Below are 16378 nucleotides of genomic sequence, written 5' to 3' on the forward strand. Positions count from 1 at the left end.
AGCATTCATTTTTTAAATTTTTTTATTTTTATTTTTTATTTTTTGCGGTACGCGAGCCTCTCACTGCTGTGGCCTCTCCCGTTGTGGAGCACAGGCTCAGCAGCCATGGCTCACGGGCCTAGCCGCTCCGCGGCATATGGGATCCTCCCGGACCAGGGCACGAACCCGTGTCCCCTGCATCGGCAGGCGGACTCTCAACCACTGCGCCACCAGGGAAGCCCCGAAGCACTCATTTTTGACAAGCCTTATTTTTGAAGAAATAAACATTGCAGATAGAGTTGAAGCTCCCTTTATATCCTTTTATGATCCAATTTCTCTACCTCTGTCTCCATAGTTTACCACCATTGTGAATTTGATCTTTATAATTCCCTACATTTAAAAAAAAAAGTGTGTAAAATACACATAACATAAAATTTATCATCTTAACCATTTTAAAGTATACAGGTCAGTGACATTAAGCACATCCACACTGTTGTGCAACCATCACCACCATCCATCTCCAGAACTTTGTTCATCTTGCAAAACTAAGACTCTGTACCCATCAATCTTCCATTTCCCCCTCCCCTCAGCCCCTTGTAACCACCATTCTACTGCCTGTCTCTGTGTATGACCTCTCTTAAGTACCTCATATGAGTGGAATACAGTATTATCCTTTTGTGTCTGACTTATTTCACTTAGCATGTCTTCAAATTTCATCCATGTTGTAGCAAGTGTCAGAATTTCCTTCCTTTCAAAGGCTGAATAATACTCCATTATATATATTTTATATATATAACAATATCACATTTTGTTTATCCATTCATCCATCGATGGACACTTGTTATAGAGACACTGGGAGTCTATTTGTTACTATAGCCCAGTAGGATAGACCTACTGTTGGACTCTACCGTCTGTATTATATTTTTCAATGGATGCTAAATAAATATATCATTTAGAGACACGCTGGCTACAGGAGTCAGCAAACTACAGTCAGCAGACCAAATCTGGCCCACTGCTTGTTTTCATAAATAAAGTTTTATTGGCACACAGTTGCATTCACTTATCTGTTGCCTATAGCAGCTTTCATGCTACAGCAGCAGAGTTGAGTAATTGGGACGAAGACCACAGGGCAAAGCCTAAAATATTTACTATCTGGCCCTTTAAGTAAAAGTTTGCTATTTCCAGGGCTATAGTAACAAATAGGCTCCAACATGTATAACAATTCGAATACAAGTTTCTCTCCCATGAAATAACCCAAAGGGGGAAGCTTTTCTCCACGTGTGATTTGTGGACACGGGATGCTTCCATCTCATTGTTTTGCAATCCCCTCGGGCCTTCACATCGCTTGCCTGGAGCTGGTCTAAGGGGACAGAGAGCCTGGAGGGGACACCCCACTCCTTTAGCATTGGCCCAGAAAGGAGACACATTCTTCATTCATGATCCATCAGCAAGAACTAGGACCCAATAATATCTCAATGCAAAAGATGGTACATTTTGTCCCTGGCTTTGTGCCTCTTCCGGTGAACTCTAAGCGACAAACGTTAGTGGACAGCTAGCTGTCTCAGCCATGCCAACACCAAGCAAGGAGGCGGGAGGATGGAAAAGACCAGAAAGCAGGCCTATATGGCTTGGTTCAGGGAGCTGGGGCTTTTTCAGCCTGGCAAAGGCCAGACAAAATATCACACCCACCAAGGTGAGGAAGTTGCCCAGAAACAGAGACAGGCAGCTTTTGACCGGCACAAAATGCCAGAATTAGGATCGGGACTTTGAAAGCCTCAGATAAAGCGAGGCTTCACGAAGTAGGTAGTTAAAAGGACAGCTCTTCCTGGGATATGGTTAGACCAGTGACTGGAGTCTTAACCTGCGTCAAGAGTTGGGTGTTGTTGGTCTACCAACACGCTGATACAATCTGAAAGTTTGTACAGGGACATACGTTGCTTCTTGAGCTTTCTTAAGAGTCCAAGAATTCCAGAAAAGTTATAAACGAAACTAAGTCTGGTCTAAAATTCCTTCCCCAACCTGGAATTTGCTGAAAGGGGGCATAAGCAACCCATCACGATGAGTTTGTTGTTTGAAAGAACTGACCGGGTATCCAAGCCATTTTGGTTTTTGCTTTTCCATTTTATCAATTACAAAATAAAGAAATCAGTGGTGGAAAAAATAACAAAGGAAAAAATCCCTAAGTTACATAATAAAAACCTGGAGAACAGGCCAGGTGTGTGCTGGGTGGGAGGGGAATGGACAGATGACCTGCCAGGGAGGAGAAGGTGGGGCTGTGGGAGGTGTTAGAGTTGCCTGGCACCCCGAGGTCACCCTCCGAGCACGCTGGTCTTCTTTGGGTCTTCACCAGCAGGACCGTGGCTTGCAAGTTTCAATACAAGAGCTGGTAAACAGTGGCACTGTTCTTGGAGCCCGTGACCAGGTACTGGTTGTCGGAAGACACATCACAACATAGGATGTCTGTAGACTCCTCTACCTGGAGGGAAAGAGAGGCCACAGAGGAATGATATGCAGGGGCCAGACTGGGGCCAGAGATGCACACTTCACGCAGGTCTGTTTCAGGGCTCCGTGTAGACCTGAGGCCCAGTCTGGAGACCGGGCCAGGTTCAGGGCTCAAGGTGGAGCCCAGGAGTTCCTAGGACCTTGAGTCCTTGTTCCCTCGATGTACTCAATGGCCCTGTTTGCCATCTCAGAGGTACTTTCCAGCACTATTTCTGGGGCCCGACCAACTGGGAGCTGGGGCTGGAAGCTCCAGCTGCCTGGGTTTGCACACGCCTCCATCCAGTACCTGAAACAATCTTTGTAGAGAAGGTGCAGCTATGCAGCGGATCGACTCATCCAGTGTGGACACAAAATAGCTCCCTGGCGAAGGAAAGACAGATGGAGGGGCCAGAGGCCAAGCCTGCCTTCCAGTCCCAGCTCTCTGCTCCCGACTAGACCAGGGAAAGGATCACTCCTTCTCTGCCTCAGTTTCCCCATCTATACAACTCAGAGACATGACCCAAACCATTCCCTCATCTGCCCGCTTCCTCCTGCCACTCCCGGGATTGTGGTGAGGGGCAATGAACAACTGGACAGCCACATGGGGCTTCGAGCATCTTCCGTCTGCCGATGTCTTTGGGCTGTGGTTCCACATAGGAAGCTACCATTACAGACAGAGCCAGAAAAGGAGAGGGGGTGAGCAGAAAAAGAAGGGAGGAAGGGTAGCCAGGCTGGCAGGGGAGAAACACTGGTGACAGGAGGAAGCAGAGGCGAGGGCAGTGGGAAGGTGGCCCTGGACCTTGGCCCGGCCAGTGCTGGGGCTGGAGAGGGGGGAATTAAGAGCCTGAAATAAGGCTGGGCCCAGACTCTACAGGTGAGTAGATGCCTTGTCAGGTGACAGGGCACCCAGAGGTGCCTGCTCACTCACCACAGGAGGAAAACTTGAGATTGTGGTGGTAGACATATTTCTGCAGGACAGCCTTAAACTTCTCCCTCCGGTGTGTGTGCAGGATTACGATGTCACTCATTCTCAGGCCCACTAACAGCCACTCCTCACTGGGGTCGTGGGCAATGCTGAGGATCTGTGTGGAAGGAGGTTTGGGGTCAGTGCACAAAGCTGCCAGCGCCATCATTCGTGGCCACCTCTTCAAACTCGGACTCTGCTCCTGCGGGCACCGACTCCCAGTCCCCAGGGGGACTGCACTCAGCACAGCCGCAGCCGTCCGGGCACCTCATGCTGTAAATCGTGTTGCTGCAGCCTCTGGTAGTTCCTCAGGTCCCAGGAATACAGTCTGGTGTCTTCACCTCCCGTCCAGAACTTATTGCCCGTGATGTCCACACATCGGGACCCGTACATGGGGACTTCGTGCTTCCTGGCGGGAAAACAACTCAGAGGTTCATGCACTGCTTGGACCCTCAGAAGTTTCGGGCCCAGGAAGCCCCTAGATACGCAGCCCAAATGCGTCCTCCACACCGACTCACCTAGTCCTACTGCAGAGGAGAGAGTGAGGTCGGAAAAGAGGCCCAGGCTTCCCCAAGGCCTCACCGTCCAGCCCTCCCCCAGGTCATACCTGATCAAGATTTGGTTCTGCAAATCCCAAATCTCAACAAATCCTTTGAAACAAGCCAAGCAGATCTGGGCGTTGGAGGAGACAGCCAGGGAATAGCACATGGGGCCTGTGGAGGCCAGCTGTGCCCTGATGCGAGGGGTGGGCGCCAGGTCCCAGAGAGTCAGGGTCTGGGACAGACCCCCCGTGATCAGGCTTTGCTCATCGGGGGACAGCTTGCAGGTGAGGACACAGTTCTGACGGTCCTGTAGGAATGGGTGACATTCTCAAATCATCTCCTGGAAGCATGGGCTCCAAGTATTAGGACACAGGACACATCTAGGCTCCCTGAGCCTTCTGCATGACCCCTCACCTGTAAGTTCAGCTGGGCCTGGGGGGCGTGGTCCCAGGCATGCAGGGCACTCTCATCCCACACCCTGATGTAGCCATGGCCGCACGTGTACACGTGGTGAGTAGAGCTGCTGATGGCCAGGGAGTGGACTTTCTTTCCATGGCGGAGTTTGCCAACCTTCCAGGACTTATGTGGGGTCATCTGCCTGACCACCACTTCATCTGGAACGGGAGGCTGGGGTGCCCATGAAAGGGTCACAGCCTTGACCTGCCCTCATCCATGGGGGACAGCCTTCCCTGTCCTCTGACTCGATTCCTGACCCTGCATCCAACAGCTCCTCTCTGACCCTCAGGCAGGACTGTGTCCTCAGCTGGGGTCCCCAGACCACTGACATCCTTCTGCACTAGCCCAGGATGGCCTCCCTCATAAACAGGCCACATTTTGAGACACTTCTGAGTATAAGCAATGAGAGCAGAGCCTGGCTCAGAGTCTCCTAGGATGTAGCTCTAAAAGTGACCCTGTCAGCTGAGGCCCTACACACTGGTGATGGGAGGAGGGTAGCTTGGGTCCAAAGAAGCAGGAAGTCCAGTGCACCCACCACCTATGGGAGAGAGAGTGAGGATGTGGACACACTGCATGCCCTCACCTTCTTCCTACGAGCTTCTTGTTCCAGGGGTAACAGGAAGGGAAAGATGCCATGTTTAAAAAAAAAAAAAAAAAAGACACTTACAATTGCTCTGAGGAATGACAAGACTTCTTCACTGGGACGAGGTGAAGGACAAGGCTGACCTGCAGGGAGACACCAGCGGCCAACCACTCAGAGAGAGGAGGTCTGGCAGCAACAGCGTCACGGGATCCAGGGAGAAGACTGCTCTCTCCACCCAGGAGCTCATTCCAGGTCTCCCATCCAATGCCCAGCCATGGGCTACACCCTGCCTGCCCGCACCGTCCCAGCTGGGACTTACCGACCTCGGATCCTGGTGGGGAGCTGTGACACACAGAGGAGAGAGGGAGGAGTCAGGGCATGAGATGGATGGAGAGCTCTCTGTCAGGATCCCTCTCCCCGAGACAGTTCGCTCCCCCCACCAGTCTTGTTCAGGCGAGACCTACCTGAGGCCAGGCTCTGCTTCTTCTGATTCTGCCTCGGAGAGCTGAGTGGCCTGCAGCTCAGATCTGTCCAGGGCCTGGGGGGCCCACTGCTGTGCACTCACACAGCTCATCTCCTGATAAGCCAGGTCATGCTGCCTCGGGTAGCGTGGGAGCTGCTCGGGGGGACCACACGCTTCGCCCAGCTGGGACTGTGCATGGTGCTCGTGCTGGGAGGAAATGCCGGGGCTCTCGGGCACATTCCTCCTCTTCTCTGGTTCATCATAGATTGTGAGTATACTGAACGGGGCCTCTTCCTTCTCTTTACTCATGGTCTTTGATCGATGAAGTACCTGAGCTACCAGGTTCGAGGGCTTAGAGGAATGAGCCCGTCACCCAGATCCTGGGTTTCCAATTCGTCCCGATGCCCTGTAGCAAGAGAGAGAAAAGATGCTGACACGCAGACACAATGTTCCAGGTCTACTGAGAAGGCTCAGAGAACACTCCTCTGGGGGAGAGGATTCAAAAGACTGGTCACCAACTAACTTGTGATACTACATGTTGGCAGCAATGGTGTTGAGGGTAAAATTTCACACGCACGTTTTGAGATGTTAGTACCAGGTAAGTTATGTTTTTCCTTCTAGACACACAGACTGCATTTCCCATCCTCTAAAATCAAATTCACCCTTTAATCTGACTGTATACTTTTCAAATGAGGGCTCACCCCCAACCCCCGCCACAGGTAAAATAAACAAGAGGTAGGACTTCCCTGGTGGTGTAGTGGCTAAGACTCCAAGCTCCCAATGCAGGGGGCCCGGGTTCGATCCCTGGTCAGGGAACTAGATCCCACATGCATGCCACAACTAAGAGTTCACATACCACAACTAAGGAGACCACGTGCCACAACTGCCTGCCGCAGCTAAGACCCCATGCAACCAAATAAATAAATATTAAAAAAAAAAAGAAGAATGGCTAACTTTTTAAAAAATAAATTTATTTATTTATTTTCGGCTGCGTTGGGTCTTCGTTGCTGCACGTGGGCTTTCTCTAGTTGTGGCGAGCAGTGGCTACCCTTCGTTGTGATGCACAGGCTTCTCACTGCAGCGGCTTCTCTTGTTGCAGAGCACAGCTCTAGGCACGTGGGCTTCAGTAGTTGTGGCATGCGGGCTTAGTTGCTCCATGTCATGTGGGATCTTCCCAGACCAGAGCTCGAGCCCGTGTCCCCTGCCTTGGCAGGCGGATTCTTAACCACTGTACCACCAGGGAAGCCCCTAGAATGGCTATTAAGAAAGAAAAAGAAAAAGAAACACGAGGGCAACAGGAAACTGCACACACATCGCAGTGTCTCTTGCCACCCTGCCCCACGTGCCCCCCAGAGGGGAACACGTGGAAGAACTCAGCGGTCCTGCAAACAAGACGTTCCCTTTGGATGGGGCGAGGCTGTAGAATGATGAAGAGTCTGGCTGGTGGTGACTTAATCTTTCCCATCCTAGGGGATAATTCTGAGAACTGAATGGAGTCATGCGTGTAGAACACTCATAATTATATCAGGCCAGTGGCAAACACTCAATACATGGCAGAGAGTGCGTTTACTTGGAGGTTGTGCCAGGGACCAGAGCTCTGAGGATTTAAGGCAGACCAAATGCCTTCCTTCAGGCTGCCCAATAGCTATCCCCAGAAGGCCCTGAGGAGACCCAGTGTTCCATTCTCAGGATGTATTAGCAGCTCCAGGGAGAAGACGATGTGCAAGGCTGGGGAGAGGATCCTCCAACTGGAACCAATGCCTTGAAGACCAGGCTCAATCCTTGGCTCTCAGACACCCGGGGGTACCCAGGCTGCCTGCCCTTGGCAAGACGTGAGGGCCGCTATATGGCCAGACTCCACTCCTCCTGACACTTGGAGGTCTCACTGTGTCTTTGGCCCTGAACCAAATACTTTACATAGTTGGTCCCATTTCATCCACACAGCTGTGTGGGCCACATTTTACAGGTTTTAAACACTGAAGCTCTGAGCAGGTGAGCAAATAGCTAGAAAGCACGGAGAAGAGGTTCAGATTCTGCCCTGTCTGGTTCTCAGCAGTCTGCTTCCTACTTCCCCATCAGAGAGAGGAAGGCAATATCCACCACAGTGACAATGCAGTTACCCTCTGACCCGGCACTTCCACTTGCAGGCATTTATCCTAAAGGTGCCCTCAGATAAAAATCCATGTCTAAACGGAAGCATCACAGCATCGCTTACGACAGTAGATGACAAACCCAAAGTCCACAAGAAGGGCCTGGGGAGATAAGTCACAGTATCTGCATGAAGTGGAATATGACACAACTGTTAAAAAGAACAAGGACACTTACATCTGGACATGGAAAATCCCAAGGTCAGTTAATGGGGGAGGGGTGGATTCAATGCACATAATGCACAGATTTGCTGTAAAAAGATGGAAATTAGAACCGATCTTTGCATATGTTTGTATGCACATAAGAAATTAAGAAGGGCATTGCCCTTGGGAATAGAAATGGGCAAGTAGGAAAGAGGAATGGGAGGAAGATTTGTCACTGCAGAACTTGGGATAGTTTTTGCATATCTGAGGCTATTTAAACCTAAATTAAAATTGTTGGGCCATGAGCCTTTTTCTTCAACCAAGTCCTTTGTCATCTTCCCCCAACTGACAATTTGGGGTCCTCATGATTCTTAGTTACTTGTTTAAATAATTTAGCAAATTGGCCCAGACACGCAGCAGTCTCCTTGAACTGGGACCCCGGGGCTGCCTCGGCCCCGGGGAGGGTGAAAGCGCGGAGGACACACATTCCCAGCCCAGGGTGAAGAGGATGGGCAAAGAGAGATGGGCAGCAGCCCAGGCTCACGTGTGGGTAAACCTTAAAGACAGGAAGGCCATTTAACCAGGATTCCATGGGTGAGGGGGACTTCATCCTAAGAATAAGACAAGGCTTTCTAGAAAGTGTACAAGGAAGAGTCAGTATCACCGATTCCCCTCTCCACTCTACCCTCAGAGCTGGGAATACAGGCAACCCTTCTTTCTCAAGCTTCAACACAAAATGCTAGGGCTGGGGTCCACCCTGCCGCCAAGACGAGCACTCACCAGTCCCCCGCAGCATGCAACTCACCTCTGAAGGCAGGTCAGACCCTGGAGATGGGAGGTCAGAACTGCGCCCAGCTAGTGCGCTGGGAAGACCTTCCTCCAGCCCCGGTCCGCCCCTCCCACACCAAGGTACTGCCCCTTCCCCTGCAGTGCTGCTACTTTACACTAATTGATAATCAAGCCCTGGGTCAGAACCTGGGTCAGGTGCAGGGCCCTGAATGGCTCATCAATTACCGGGCGTGGCCTCAGCCAGCACCCGCCGCACAGCCACTTGCGGGGCTGCCAGTTCTGATAACGCTCGAGTCCTGGGATAAGACGGGGTGTACCAAGTAAATTCACAGCAGGAGGCCAGGGGGAGTGAGACATTTTTCAGGGGATGAGTCTTTGGGTTGGATTCTGGGCGCCCCACAAGAGCCAGTGTTTGTGCAAAGATGGAGAGGCGGGTTGAGCTGCACCCAAGAGCAGTTTCAAATGCTCATCTCCAGGTGAATCTCCTTTGCTTGGGGAGGCCGGCTCAGTCATCTCTCATCTCTCACCAGTGTCTCTGAAAGGGAAGACCAGGGAAGACTTTCTTCTCTGCGGTGGCCTCATCGTGATTCTTACACTGCAGCACTCGGAACTCCCTGGAGGGCTTGTTAGAACAGAGCGCTGGGCCCACCCCCAAGAGATTCTTTTTCTGTGGGTCTGGGGTGGGGTCTGAGACTTGGTATCTCTGGCAATCTCCCCGGTGAGGGCGACACTGGGGCTGCTGGTCTGGGGACCCCATTGGAGAAGCACTCTGTCTGGTGGTCCCTTTCTGGCAGGAGAGGAAGGGGTGGTGAGGCCAGATCCTCTCCTGCTCTGCTCCCCTCATTCACCTCCGGCCACTGGCCACCCCTCCCACTGAACGCACTCTTTTTCTGTTTCTTCTCACTCATCAGCTTCCTTCTTTTGAAGCAGAAGTTCTGAAATGGCTGCTGCTTAGAAAGAAATCTTTTACCACCCCTGACCTCCAATCTCTAAAGCTCTCTGTCTCTCTCCCTTTCTCTCTCCCCCTTCCTGTACACAGCCCTTGTCCCCAAAACTGTAATAGCTGCCTAGGGCCCTCCAAACAATGCCTGTATTTAAGATCCATCCCCATCCAGGCCCAGCGTGTTCTCACTTTTCCTGTGATTATACCCTAACTTGACCCCCAATGTACTTGACTGTACATTTCCACCCTCATGCTGTTCCCTCATCCAGAAATGCTGTTCCCTGCCCATTCATGTATTAAATATGTGCTCCCATATACTCTGAGCAATGTGCCAGGTCCTGTGCACAGTGTCAGAGATCAGCCTAACACCTGGCCCAAGTCCTTGGGGAGCTTCAATCTGAGAGGAGGGATAGGGGTTGGCGGTGGTCTTGATATATATACACATAACCCCCCATCTGATACATGATCCACTTTTGGAACATTCTCTCTTTTTTGATTCCCATAGGAAACACAACAATGTGGGATACCGGCATGGATTTGATCCCCAATTTAGAAATATGAGAATTAATTTAGGGTGTCAGAAACTCAGAAAGACTTGTCCAAGATCTCACTAAATAGGTGGAAAAGCCAGGATCCAAATCCAGGCCTATATGATGTTTACAAGGAAGTCTGTGGGAAAGTGGGTTGAATCATAGAAGCTCTTTCTCTATGCTGGATATGAACCTTTTGTCAGCTGTGCAGACTGTGTATGTCTCTACCACTCTGTGGGTGGCTTTCTAACCCTTTTAATGGTGTCTTTAGATGAGCAGAAGTTCTCGATTTATTTTTTTTTAGCAAAAAAAGTTCTCAATTTTAATTCAATCCAGTTTATCTTTTCTTTTAAGGTTCGTTATTTTAGAATCCTATTTAGGATATATTTGCTGCCCCCAATGTCACGATGATGTACTCTTTTATGTCTTCTAGCAGCTTCCCTATTTTACCTTTCACATCTAGATCTATGAAATTTAGGAACTTGGCACTATCTAGAAAGGGTTGCAGGGAACACAGAGGGTCCAGGACCGAGGCCTGGGCCTCTCTCAATGGGAGGCAATGGGTGCAGGGGCGAGGAGCCCGGCCCTTCTGTCAAACTGTCATGATTTGAAACCCAGGCCTGTCACTTCCAAGCAGCATGAGTTTTGACAGCTTGCCAGCCTGTGCCTCAGTTTTCTCATCTATAAAATGGAGATGCGGAGGTTAGATTCCTCCTCAAGCTGTGGTCAGACCTGGAGGTTAACAGGGCTTTGATGCTGTCAGGCTTCAAGTCAATGCTCATTCAGGGTTAGCAATTCTTAGGAGACTGAGGAAGAGAAAAGAGAGAGGTGAGAGAGGTCAGTGGGAGGAACCTAGTGGTCAGCGAGGCAGCCCATGGAGAAGAGGGTTTGTAGAAGGGGCCTAGGGTCTGGAGCATAATCCAGAGCATTGTCAGGCACTGGACATGCATTTTCTGCATTATCACAGCCCACTCTCAGAGCTGACCCAGGAGGGAGGTTTACACTGAAGCAAACTAAGGCTCAGAAAGTTTAAGTAACCTGCTCAGGATGGCACAGCAAGGAAGGGCGGGAGTTAGGGTTTGAGGCCAGGTCCTCACAACCCCACACAGCCCTCCACCAGGCTGCAGGGAGACAGAGGAGGATGACAGGAACAGGGGGCCACCTGGCTGCAGCAGCCCGGAGGGGTGCTTTCTGGGCACTCTTAGGCCAGACGCTAGATTGCTAAGAGTTGAATTAGCTGCTGATAAGAATGGAAGTCGGGGTGCAGAGAACTCAACTGAGACATTCGGACAAAAGAAAAAATGGGGCAGCCTGAGGGGTTACAGGGTCAAGGAGAACAGTGGTTCTGAAACTCAAGACGCAAGTTAAAGTAACCGGGGTGCTTTAAAAGTACCCATGCGCAGGTATCTGTGTGCCCCCCTTTCCCATTTAATTAGTAGGGATGCAGCCTGGGCATGGGGATTTTTCAGACCTCCTGCTGTGATTCCAATTCCAAAGCTAAGGTTGGAATCTCCGAAGCAGAGGGTTTTGTAGGGAAGGAAATAGGGCAGAAGGTAGAGATAAGTGGGTGGGAGATACTGCAGAGGCTGAGAACGGAGGGACAGAAGTGACAAAGGAAGATTCCTGAGGTGCTGGGGATGGCTGAGGTCCAGGGCACAGAAGAGGGAATTTAAGATGGAAAGGAATTTAAAACCCAGATGTGGAAAGATAATATGGACTTATTGTCCCTCAACCATGTCTGTGGATGAAGGCGCTGGCTTGAGCCCAGGCTGTGCGTGGATGAGAGTCAGGTGCATATGGCCAAGTGGCAGGACCAAAATGTCTGAACCAGGGTGGAGGAACTTCCAGGCAGAGGAAGCAGACTGGGGCCAGGTGGGCAATCAAACACATCTACGCATCTACCCACGAGTCCATCACCTTTCCCTCCAAGTGACCAGTCTGCACTGTGTTTTACTGAGATCCAGGCTGTGCTGGGCTCTGAGGATTCAAGGCTGAGCCTACAGACCTGACCTTGACCCTTGTGGGTTTCAGCCTTTGAAACTGACAGTTGAACTGGCAATTACAAATCAGAGGGGAAAGTGCCATGATGAGGGAGGGAGGGTGTGATGGGGGAGCACAGAGAAGGGGCACAGAACCCTGATGTGAAAGGTTATGGGGAGCCAGTGAGGTCTGAGACATGATGGATGGGAGGCCTTAGTGGGGGAGGGCAGAGGAGAGCACAGGAAGATGTTCTAGGCAGAGGGAACAGCAGGTGCAAGGGTTTGCAGAAGTGTCTTTTAGCACCGGAAGAATTTTCTAAAGGCTGGAGCACAGAGGGTGTGTGTTTTAGGGGCAGGGAGGGCAGGGATGTGTGCTGTATCTAGGGAGAGTGGGTGGGAGGGCACTGAGGGGTTTTAAACTAGGGGAGACATGATCAGACTTGTGTTTTATAAGGACTCAGCCTACTCTTCAGTGTAAAGATTGGAGGAGGGGGCAAGTCTGAGAAACCAGTTAAAAGAGAAGATGCTCAACATCAGTAATCATTAGGAAAATATAAACCAAAACCGCAATGAGGTACCACTTCACACCCACTAGGATGGATGTAACAACAACAAAACTACAAAAAATAATAAATGTTGGTAAGGATGTGGAGAAATTGGAACCCTCACACATGGCTGACAGAAATGTAAAACGGTGCAGCCACTGTGGAAAACAGTTTGGCAGCTCCTCAAAAAGTTAAACATAGAATTACAGTACGACCCAGCAATTCCACTCCTAGGTATATACCTAAAAGAACTGAAAATAGAGGCTCAGATTTTTCTACACCAATTTCACAGCAGCATTATTTACAATAGCCAACAGGTGCAAACAACCCAAGTGTCCATCAACGGATGGATGGATAAACAAGAAGTGGTATATCTATACAATGGAATGTTAGTCACCAATAAAAACAAATGGAGGACAGATATATGCTACCACATGGATGAACCTTGAAAACATTACGCTATGAAAAAAGCTAGACACAACTGCTCCATATCGTATGAGGCCATTTACATGAAGTACCCAGAACAGGCAAATCCACAGAGAGAGAAAGCAGATGAGTTGTTTCCAGGGGGTGGAAGGCAGTGGGTATGGGGAGTAACTGCTTAATGGGCATGGGGCTCCTCTTAGGGTGATAAAAAAGTTCTGAACCTAGATAGCGGTGATGGGTGCCCAACATTGTGAATGTACGTACTGCCACTGGGTTGTACACTTTAAAACAGGTAAAATGGTAAATTTTACGTTATGTGTATTTTACCACAATTAAAAAACAAACAAAAACAGACATTGTGTCAATGAGTTGGAGGCCTTGCAAGTCCCAGTAGCATTTTTTCCTTCTTCCTCTTTATCCACCAAACCCCAGACAGTTTAGCTGGTGGTTTTCTTACCTTTGCTTTCTCAGGAGAAGAACCAATCACATGCAGGTACCCCTGCCGAGACCCTGGCCAGCTATAGTCAAATGGGCAGGGGCTTGCGCGCCCTCTGGTGGGCAATCGGAGAGCAACCCAATTCTAACTTGACCGTAAGACGTTTGTGCTCACAGCCCAGTGCACTCGATGGTTGTGCTCAGGATACTGCTCTCCCACTCCAGAATTTCTCTTTCTTCACTAGAGCCCCCGGAGAATTGACCTGGGCGCCTGTTGTGAATGAAAATGTATAAACCATATAAACACAGGCAAAAAAACACTTCTTCCCTTACTAATTCACTGACATCATCCGCTCAGAAATTATTCCCAAGCAAGTTCCGGCCTGGCCCAATGCGCTACCCCCAATGCCCTTGCGGTCCACAAGGCGAGCCGGTAAACCAGCAGCTCCAAGTAGAGAAGGCAGAGAGTGGTAAAGACTAGACGGAGGTGAGAGCAGAAAGCTGGCGGAGGACCCAGAGCAGGGGACCCAATGCCAACCGAGGAGACCAGGGAGGCCAGCGAAGGGTAGGTGGCCTTTGTCTGAGCTCAATCTGAAGGGGGAGGGGGAGAGTTCTCCGGGTATACGGGACACTCCTCATTGTTCCCCTGGTTCCTGCGCTTCCTCTCTCTTCCTCCCTCCCTGTCATGAGGAGCCTCCAACTCACCACTCCTTCCCAGGAGCCCTTCCCAGGAAAGCAGGGTGGCGGGTCCCACCTCCCCCATCTTGTACGGTTCTTCCTACCCAGCTCGTGCCCGCGGCCTGGCTATCGAACGCTTGCATTCTGAATCCTGCGTTCCACTTTCCATTCTGGATCGACCTCTTACCTCCCAAGGGACGTTTAAGCAAAGCCCCTGGCCTTCACTCCCAGGGGCCCGCTGGCAACTGCCCCCTCCTCGCAGCAGCTGTACATATGTGCATTTACAATATAGACCTCTAAGCAAGATTTCATGGGTGATGGGGGAGGGGAGTAGGCTGTGCTGCTTTTAAGAAAAGTTTGCAATGCGTTGTGTGCGTTCTTCTGACTGGCCTTCAGGGCACGGGGTCCCGGCCGCAGGCCGGCTCCGCGCGGTCAGGGATCCCTGCAGTCCTCCAGGGCCTCTAAGACCGTGTCCACCACCATCCACCCCCGCCACCCCGCGGATCCACAGGAGATTTTCCGCGGAGAGGTCAAACCGGCTGCCCCAGGACTCCGCGCGCGCGACACTCCGCGGGATCAGAGCAGGGAGAGCCGGCCCGCGCTGAGGGGACCCGGGCAGCCTCGCGGTCGTTTTCTTCCCGCCCTGCAGTGAGCGGACCGGCCGTCAGGGGCAGCAGGGGGCCCAGGCTGGCGGCCAGTGCCTCGTAATGGCTTCTCACGCCCACAGCGCCGGCCTCAGGGCCCTAAACGCGCAGGCCCGGCCTCCCCGCTCCGTCTCACCTCGAGGCCAAAACGGGGTCCCAGGGCGAGAAGGCGTGCGCCCAAGGCCGGCGGGGAGGGAGGCGGCAGGTAGAGGCCGCCACCCGTCTGCCAGTGCCGCGCGCCTGTGGCCCAGGGCGGGGGTGGGGGGTGGAACCCAGGGCCTCGGGTCCCCGCCTGGAGCACATGGGCCCTGGGCGCCCGGGCCACGCACGGCTGACAGACGCGCCAAATCTGTGGCAGGACGATCCCTTACCGTGGCGGGCTGAGGAAACCAGCCGGAAGAGGCGCGTGCGGCTGCGCTTCCGGGAGGGCTTCTTGGAGGCTGGCTCGGACTGAGCGTGGGTGGGATTTCAGTGGCCGGGAGGAGGTGGGGGCCACGCTTCAGGAGCACTGGAACCTCCCAGGCTCTGCCTGCGCGTTCACGGGCTGGCGAGCGGTGGGAGGGAAAGCCAGAGCCGGAGGGCCGGTCAGGCCGCGGGCAGCCCAGGAGCAGGCGCAAAACGCAGGGCCCCCGCAAAGGGGGCTCAGACCAGGCGGAAGCCTCAGGAGCCACGTGAGGTGTTGGATTTGCTGAGACCACGTGGTCTGTGGTGTGAATGGGGCCCGAGAGCAGGCGGAAGGGGCTGCGGGGAGCTCGCCGAGGGGAGATGTGGCCGAGGTTCCCCCATCTCAGGTTCCCTGGGACTTGGCAAACCCCGGCCCGTGGAAGGGCGTGCAAATGTTCAACTGAATTGAATGGACTGTGTAAGGGAAGGGGTGTCCTCAGTTCCTTGTCAGGAGAAAGGATAGCATACAGGGTGGGGCTGTGGTCTGGGGAGAATGGAGACCTAAGAGGCAGAGAGGACAGAAGAGCGTCCAGGTGCCTCTCCTCAGAACTTCCAGACCCATCACCAGGAGAGGGCTGCCAGCCCAGGGAGAGCTGTGCTGAGTCTCTCGTCCCCGCACATGACACCCAAGCCCTGTCTCCACCCACCCACGGACCCTCCCAGCTGTGTTTGGACCTCTCTCACCAGGCTTCCTGGTCCTGCCGGGGCCCCGCAGCAGCCGCGTTTTCCACTGAGCCTGTTTCCCCTCCTGACCTGGACAGGGCAGGACCAGATGTTCTCTGAGGTCCCTTCCAGGGTGATAGGCCAGGGTGGGAGGATGCCCTGTGCTGCAGGGACAGAACATGCTGACCTGGACTGAGGGAGAAACTTGCTTTAATCCTGACCCTTCCAGGCTCATGGCTCCCTTTCAGAAAAGAGGTGCCTTTGTGAGGGGAAAAGGGTATCCAGAGCCACGGCTCCTCTTTGTTCTTCCTCATAAGGCCTCCACTGAATCCAGGCAGCTCTTGACTGGAGTAGTGAACATCAAGACTACAGGGTGTCAGGAATCCTGGGCCATGGGACCACGTGACTTCATGAGACTTTGCAGGTATCTTCCTTCTTCACCCTCGTATCCTTGGGATCTGAACAGAAGGACCTGCTGTGGACAGTAACAAAGCTACAGAGAGGGAGAAGACCCTCAGGGACTGACTGGGTGAGAAGGGTGTT

General features: G+C 52.1%; 1 protein-coding gene across 4 annotated transcripts; it reads right to left on the bottom strand.

Moving 5' to 3' along the window:
• Positions 1-1850: 1850 nt before the first annotated feature.
• Positions 1851-15337, bottom strand: TLE7 (TLE family member 7). 4 transcript variants are annotated; one of them, XM_079907813.1, is made up of 11 exons: positions 15100-15337; positions 13429-13677; positions 5470-5874; positions 5325-5347; positions 5090-5148; positions 4381-4593; positions 4032-4273; positions 3692-3833; positions 3389-3542; positions 2768-2841; positions 1851-2455 (listed from the first exon to the last, which is right to left on the bottom strand). In XM_079907813.1, exons 3-11 carry the CDS (start codon positions 5775-5777, stop codon positions 2351-2353), a joined length of 1320 nt encoding a protein of 439 aa, XP_079763939.1. In that variant the 5' UTR covers positions 5778-5874; positions 13429-13677; positions 15100-15337; the 3' UTR covers positions 1851-2350. The 4 variants fall into 4 exon arrangements, with proteins under 4 accessions (XP_079763939.1, XP_079763940.1, XP_079763941.1 ...); XM_079907814.1 differs by having other exon boundaries at positions 14865-15337; XM_079907815.1 differs by lacking the exon at positions 15100-15337 and adding an exon at positions 14272-14289.
• Positions 15338-16378: the final 1041 nt, after the last annotated feature.

The sequence above is a fragment of the Stenella coeruleoalba genome (genome assembly GCF_951394435.1).
Source record: "Stenella coeruleoalba genome assembly, chromosome: 20".
In the NCBI taxonomy this organism is placed as follows: Eukaryota; Metazoa; Chordata; class Mammalia; order Artiodactyla; family Delphinidae; genus Stenella; species Stenella coeruleoalba.

What these genes read in the sequence shown, in the direction of transcription:
- TLE7 (XM_079907813.1), bottom strand. Translation starts at nt 5,777, where the DNA reads ATGAGTAAAGAGAAGGAAGAGGCCCCGTTCAGTATACTCACAATCTAT. An exon ending in GAAGCAGAGCCTGGCCTCAG is followed by an intron (nt 5,348 to 5,469) that starts GTAGGTCTCGCC and finishes TGTGTGTCACAG; the next exon opens with CTCCCCACCAGGATCCGAGG. An exon ending in TGTCATTCCTCAGAGCAATT is followed by an intron (nt 4,594 to 5,089) that starts GTAAGTGTCTTT and finishes TGGGCACCCCAG; the next exon opens with CCTCCCGTTCCAGATGAAGT.